This window comes from Narcine bancroftii, chromosome 3, assembly GCF_036971445.1.
Source record: "Narcine bancroftii isolate sNarBan1 chromosome 3, sNarBan1.hap1, whole genome shotgun sequence".
Classification (NCBI taxonomy): domain Eukaryota; kingdom Metazoa; phylum Chordata; class Chondrichthyes; order Torpediniformes; family Narcinidae; genus Narcine; species Narcine bancroftii.
In genome coordinates, this window is record NC_091471.1 from 283610921 (window position 1) to 283617910 (window position 6990).

The 6990-nt window shown below is 48.8% G+C and overlaps 1 protein-coding gene across 3 annotated transcripts in view; it reads left to right on the forward strand.

Annotated features, from left to right (window-relative positions):
* LOC138758879 (uncharacterized) overlaps nt 1-6906 on the forward strand; it is a 33380-nt gene extending 26474 nt beyond the window's left edge. For all 3 annotated transcript variants that reach the window (XM_069928401.1, XM_069928403.1, XM_069928402.1), the window contains 2 exons: nt 3373-3552; nt 5089-6906. In XM_069928401.1, the coding sequence (XP_069784502.1) occupies nt 5622-6254 (633 nt within the window). In that variant the 5' untranslated portion in view covers nt 3373-3552; nt 5089-5621 and the 3' untranslated portion in view covers nt 6255-6906. The remainder of the gene's footprint in view (nt 1-3372; nt 3553-5088) is intronic.
* Nucleotides 6907-6990: the final 84 nt, after the last annotated feature.

Genomic DNA, 6990 nt, shown 5'->3' on the forward strand with positions numbered 1-6990 from the left:
TAGCTTGACGTCTGTAGTTGGAAAAATGCTTGAAGCCGTCATTAAAGATGAAATAGAGAAACTTTTGGAACGTAAGAGTTCAATCAGGCAGATGCAGCATGGTTTTAGAAAGGGAAGACCTTGTTTGACAAACTTGTTAGGATTCTTTGAGGATATAATGGGTGCGGTGGATAGAGGGGAACAGGTTGATGCTGTATATTTGGATTTCCAGATAGCGTTTAATAAGGTGCCGCACAAGAGACTTATCAGTAAGTTACAGGAAAGTGGAGTCCGGGGAAGTATATTGGCCTGGATTGAAAATTGGTTGTCTGACAGGAGGCAGAGAGTCGGGATAAATGGGAGTTTTTCAGGTTGGCAGAGAGTGGTAAGTGGGGTGCCGCAGGGGTCAGTGTTAGGCCCACAACTGTTCATCATTTACATTGATGACTTGGAGGAGGGGACAAAATGTGGTGTAGGCAAGTTTGCGGATGACACCAAATTGAGTGGAAGAGCAAATTGTAATGAGGAAGTGGAGAGTCTGCAGAGGGATATAGTTAAGCTGGATGAGTGGGCAAAGGTCTGGCAGATGGAGTACAATGTTAGTAAGTGTGAGGTTATCCAGTTTGGCAAGAAAAATAAAAGAGCTGAATATTATTTAAAGGGTGAAAAACTACAGCATGCTGTTGTGCAGAGGGACTTGGGAGTGCTTGTGCATGAATCGCAAAAAGTTAGTTTGCAGGTGCAGCAGGTTATTAAGAAGGCAAATGGAATGTTGGCCTTCATCGCTAGAGGAATTGAATTCAGGAGTAGGGAGGTAATGTTGCAACTGTATAAGGTACTGGTGAGACCGCACCTGGAGTACTGTGTCCAGTTCTGGTCTGCATATTTGAAGAAGGATATACTGGCTTTGGAGATGATCCAGAGGAGGTTTACTAGGTTGATCCCTGGGATGAAGGGGTTGACTTATGATGAAAGATTAAATCGTCTAGGATTATATTCGTTCGAGTTCAGAAGAATGAGAGGAGATCTTATAGAAACATATAGGATTATGAAGGGTATGGATAGGATAGATGTAGGAAGGTTTTTTGAACTGGCCGGGGAAACTAAAACGAGAGGACACAGCCTCAAGATTCGGGGGAGTAGATTTAGGACAGAGATGAGGAAAAATAGTTTTTCCCAGAGAGTAGTGAATGTTTGGAATTCTCTAACTAGGGAAGTGGTTGAGGCTGCCTCATTAAACATATTTAAAATTCGGTTAGATAAATTTTTACATGATAGAGGAATTAGGGGATATGGGGAGAAGGCAGGTAGGTGGAGTTAGGTCATAAATTAGATCAGCCATGATCGTACTGAATGGCGGAGCAGGCTCGATGGGCCATTTTTGGCCTACTCCTGTTCCTACTTCCTATGATATGGGGGGAGGATGGTCTGGCCTACAGGGAATCAGGAACATAGCGGGGAGGATGGTTGCAACCATGCTCTACTTCACTGCACATCCTAATGTCCCCATGCCCCGACCACGTCAGTGATGTCCCACCTGCTGTATCGGAGCTCGGACCTTAACTGGGTCCGGCTGCCAACTGGCCTGACGAGCTGCATCTAAATGCTGCACCTCGACTACCCAGCTTGCCAGATCTGTGGCCTTATTATTTTTCAGTCATAAGATGACACTCAAATTGCAAGCACATGGAAACTGACCTTTGTCCTGATCAGCTTCATGCCCAACCTATTGGATAGCCCTCCGTGTAACAGAGGTCCACACTGTCAGACACTGAGTTGGGACATGGGGTCCACACTTGCAGACCCCAAATCAGAACATTTGCCTACCTTGCCTAGGTTGATGCTCTCCCCTTCCCATGCCCAGTGGGTGATGCTCTCCCCTTCCCCCCAGTGGATGGTCTTCCCTCCTCCCCCCCTCCCAACAGAGTAGGAAAGAGAGGGAGATGGGAGGGGTTGAACGGAAACTGAAGGTTGATGTTAATGTCATCAGATTGGAGAGTTCCCAGATGGAACATGAGTTGTTACTCCTCCAATTTACACCTGGCCTCGCTTTGACGGTGCACGAGGCCATGGACAGACATATTGATGTGGGACTGGGGTGCCAAATTGAAATGGTTGGCGGACAGAGCAAAGGAGGTCAATGAAATAAAACGTGGGTCTGTGCGACTGTATCGCAGTGTGCAGAATAGAGCATGAGGGAAGAGAAGTATGCAGAAAGGAGAGTGTTCAAGGGGAGAGGAATGTGCATGAGGTAGAGAATGCGACAGTAGAGTGTGCGGGGCGAGAGTGTGAGGGAAGAGGGAGAGCCTGTGTGCAGTGAAGAGGAATTCACTGTGTGGAGTTCAGATGACTGACCTCTCCTTTGGCTCTGCCCCCACCTAGCCCAATATAAACCCTGATTTTTCCATCTTACGTCAGATTCACGTGAAGACTGTTATAGATACTGTCCATTGATTGAAGCTAAAAAAAGCGTGTGTGTGCTCCTTAAAAAGTCTCTGAGTGCAGTCAGTCATGATACAATTTTATAGATTACTTTTGAAGCAGGATGGAAGCCCTGTTGAAGCCAGGCATGCTCCAGGTTGATCCCCTGTCCCCAGAGGCCCCGGAAGAATTTGCCTACTGGCTGGAGTGCTTCCAGGCCTACCTGACGGCCGCGCAAGACATCTTCAACTCCGACAGCCTCCGGAAATCTGCACTACTCTCTTGAATTGGCCCCAAAGTCCCACTGTCATCAGGGACTGTGCCACGTATATGAAGGCCATTGAAGGCCCACTATATGAGGCCTCAAGAATGATGTCCTGGTGAGGTACTGGCTCTCTCAATGTCAGCAATGCCCAGATGAGTCATTGGACAACTATGTCCTTGAACTATGGTTGCTGGCTAGGAAGTGTCACTACGAAGCATCCTCAGCCCGGGTGAGAGAGGAAGAACAGATCTGAGACACCCTTGTGGCGGGAGTGAGATTGAGGTGCACGAGGCAGCGACCACTGGAGTTGGGGGGGAAGGACTTGGCCAGCACCCTCGATCTGGCGAAGGCACTTGAACAGGCCCAACTAGGAGCTGACGGCCTCACGAGTGAAAGCGGCGCTTTTCCGGAAGACCAGGTCTGTGTGGCACTGGCAGCCTTGGTACCAACTGCAGTGGCCATGCGCAACCAGGGATGCTACTTTTGTGGGCAGACTAAGCACTCCCGCACAAGATGCCCCACAAAGGACACTATGTGTTCAGGACACGGTAAGAAGGGGCTCTGGGATAAAGTTTACCAGGCCAAGGGGAACCCAAAGAGGGTGACTGCATGTGTGACCCCTGAATCGTACCATGCCGAGTCCCGAATTACTAGCCCCGGCCTCCCCATGCTGTTTGCCGCTGCCATCTTGTTGCGCCTTCTTGCAGGACCCGCCACCAGAAATGAAGTATCGGGAGAAGCAATGGTGGCCATCTTGCCGCACCTCATGGTTGATGCCACCTCTCCGGCCCTCGGATCAAGATGAAAGAAATGTGTTTCCCAGACCGCCGACCTCAGTCGTTCTTGATCAGGCAAAACTTCACCAGTTGAACAACTCGACAATGGAGGTGAGGGTGAACAGATACTTGATTGATTGTTTGATGGACGCTGGCTCCACTGAGAACTTGATGAACACTGCGACTGCCCGGCAGTACAATTTAAAGGTTTATCCAACAGATTATCGTATTTACCAAACTTACTCGGTGACTATCCAGGGGTATTGTATAGTACACCTAAATGTAAAAGGGTGGGGGTGGTGGGGGGGGGGGTTGGATTTTGTACTGGAGGATTTGTGTGCTTTTGTGTTGCTGGCCCTAGACTTCCTGTGTCACCTGAAAAGCGTGACTATGGAGTACTCTGGCCCCACTTCCTCCAATCACAGTGTGGAACAGAGGGTCCCAAAAGCCAGACACCACATGCGGTCTCTCTGTCTCTCCACCTTAAATATTGATTCCAGCCCCCCCCCCCCCCCCAACTCTGTTTCATAACCTGACCCCTGATTGCAAGCCGATAGCCATGAAGAGCAGGTGGTACAATGTGGGGAATGTATTAGAGATGAGACGCAGTTGCTGCTTAAAGAAAGATAATTGAGCTGAGAGCCCAGGTGGGAGTCGTGTAAGGGGGAGAAAAGTCCAGGCTAGTGATTGACTCTAGCCAAACAATTAGTCATTTCACACTCCTGGATCCATACTCCCTCCCTTGAATTCTGGACATGATAAATGTCCTGAAAGCTGTATACCATCAGCTACCGATCCTTTCCAAGGATCGTCCCTACACGGCATTTGAAGCAGACAGATGGCTTTATCAGTTCCTGAGGGTCCCTTTTGGTATCATGAATGGGGTCTTGGTCTACCAGAGACAGATGGACGAAATGGTTGACAAATACGGGTTAAGGGCCACCTTCCCTTATCTCAACAAAGTCACCATTTGTGGACACACTCTGGAAGACCATGACGCCAACCTTCAGAAGTTTCTACACACAGCCAAATATCTCAATCTCATGTAGGTGCATGTTTTGGATGAAATGCCTGGCTATCCTGGGCTTTCTGGTGGAGGATAGCGTCATTGGCTCTGACCCCGATTAAATGCGCTCCCGGTTAGACCTTCTGATCCCGAAGACCATGAAAGCTTTAAGGCGGCACCTGAGCTTCTTCTCTTACTATGCCTAGTGGATCCCTCACAATGCAAATAAAGTCTGCCCCTCTTAAAGTCCACCTCCTTCCCATTATCGGCCGAAGCCTAGGCGGCTTTCAGCTACGTCAGGAGCTATATCGCCAAAGCCACCGTGAATGCGGTGGACAAGCATTCCAGGTGGAGATTGATGCCTCCGACATAGCTTTGGCCGCTACCCTTAACCAGGCAGGTAGGCTGGTAGCTTTTTACTTCTGCACCCTGCAAGGCCATGAGGTTCGGAATCCATCAGTGGGGATAGAGGCTCAAGTCATTGGCTTTTTTCAAATTTTATTTTATTGGCACATGTATCAAAATTGCATACAGAACCAAAAAATTCTATATATCAAAATCAATACATGCTTTTTAAAAATAATTTTACCCCCTCCCCCCCCTCCCCCCCTCCCCCACTCCCCCACCTGCTCTCTCCCAAGGCTCAAGCCATTGTTAAGCACTGGAGGCACTACCTGGAAGGCAGAAAATTTAACTGCTCACCGACCTGCAATCTGTGGCATTCACGTTTAACAACACAAAAAGAGACAAAATAAAGAATGACAAGATTGCGAGGTGGAGGATTGAACTTTCCACCTATAATTATGATATAGTATACAGGCCAGGCACACTCAATGATCCTCCAGATGCCCTGTCAGAGGAAGCTGTGTTTCTGCACAAACCAGCCTGTTGTGGTCACTGCACGATGAACTTTGCCACCTGGGCGTCACTCGAATGGCTCATTTCATCAAGGCACACAACCTGCCTTACTCCATCGAGGATATCAAGGAAATGACAAGTGCTGCTAGGTCTGTGCTGAGTGCAAACTGCACTTCTGCCCTGACAAAGTGGAACTGATAAAGGCATCCCACCCCTTGATTTCAAGGGACCCCTCCCTTCCACCAACAGAAGTGTGTACTTAATTAACATTATCGATGAGTATTCATGTTTTCTGTTCGCCATCCCCTGCCCAGACATGACGACCACCACGGTCATCAGGGCCTTGCACTCTATTTTCATCCTGTTCAGGTATCTCAGCTATATTCATAGCGACCAGGGCTCATCATTTATGAGCGAAGAGCTACACCAGTGCCTGATCGCAAGAGGTTTTACCTCAAGCAGGACGACTAGCTTCAATCCCCAGGGGAACGGACAAGTTGAGAAGGAGAAGGCAACAGTTTGGAAGGCAGTGAAATTAGCTCTCTGGTCTAAATTCCTTCCATACTCATGCTGGCAAGAAGTCCTACCCACTGTGCTCCACTCCATAAGATTGCTTCTCTGCACTGTGACCAATGCGACTCCTCACGAGCTAATGTTTACATTCTCAAGAAAATCCAGATTGGAGACCACCCTCCCAGCCTGGCTAATAGCTCCAGGGCCAGTCCTGCTGAGAAGGCATGTGAGGAGGAGGAAGACAGACCTACTGGTTGGGGAGGTGCACCTGCTGCATGCCAACTCAACTTCTGCCTATGAGGCATCCCCTGACAGCAGAGAGGACACTGTCTTGATCAGAGACCTGGCACCTTCAAGAACTGAGGATTCAACATCTCAAACAAGCCAGGAACCACCAAGCACCCCACCTCGAGAAGTGGGTCTATCCACTCCGTGACCACAGTCGGAGCTCTCGAGGCCCAGTGACTCAGCACCACAGGTGGTCCAGGAAGTTCTGGAAGCCCAAAGTCCACCAGTACTGAGGCGTTCAACCAGTATAACAAGACTTCCGGACAGACTCAACTTGTAAATATTTGTAAATTATTAGTGCTTTGAATGTATGGTCTCATTTATTCACTCGCAAGTTCTCTTCTGAAGGAAGGGGTATGGTGGTACACCACTGGCCTACTGCAGGGGGCAACCTCTGTACCTGCAGAAGAGTATGGGGACAACACCTGGCTGGCTGTCAATCAGCCGACCTGAACAGACCAAGCCCCACCTGGTTGGATGTCAATCACCCTCTGGGATATAAGCCTGAGCTGGCCCTTTGAAGACCCACTCAGAGTTTACAGCAGCTCTCCTCACAGCTGGCTCTGTGGAAGTTTACGTCAAAGTTGTACAGTCTTTTGGTTTTGTGTGTTTGCTTCTGACCGATAGCACACCAGAATGCAGTGAGCAAGAATTCACTGTATGTGTGTAGTTTAGATGGCTGGCCCCTCCTTTGGCTCTGCCCCCCACCTATCCCAATATCAAACCAGGTTTTCCCACTGTACCTCCAATTCACCTGAAGACCATTGTAGATATTGGCCATTGATTGTAAGCTAATAAAAGTGAGTTTGTCCTCCACAAGTCTCTGAGTGCAGTCAGTCACGTCACAGTGTGTACAAAGAGGAAGAGTGGAGGAGAGGATGCAG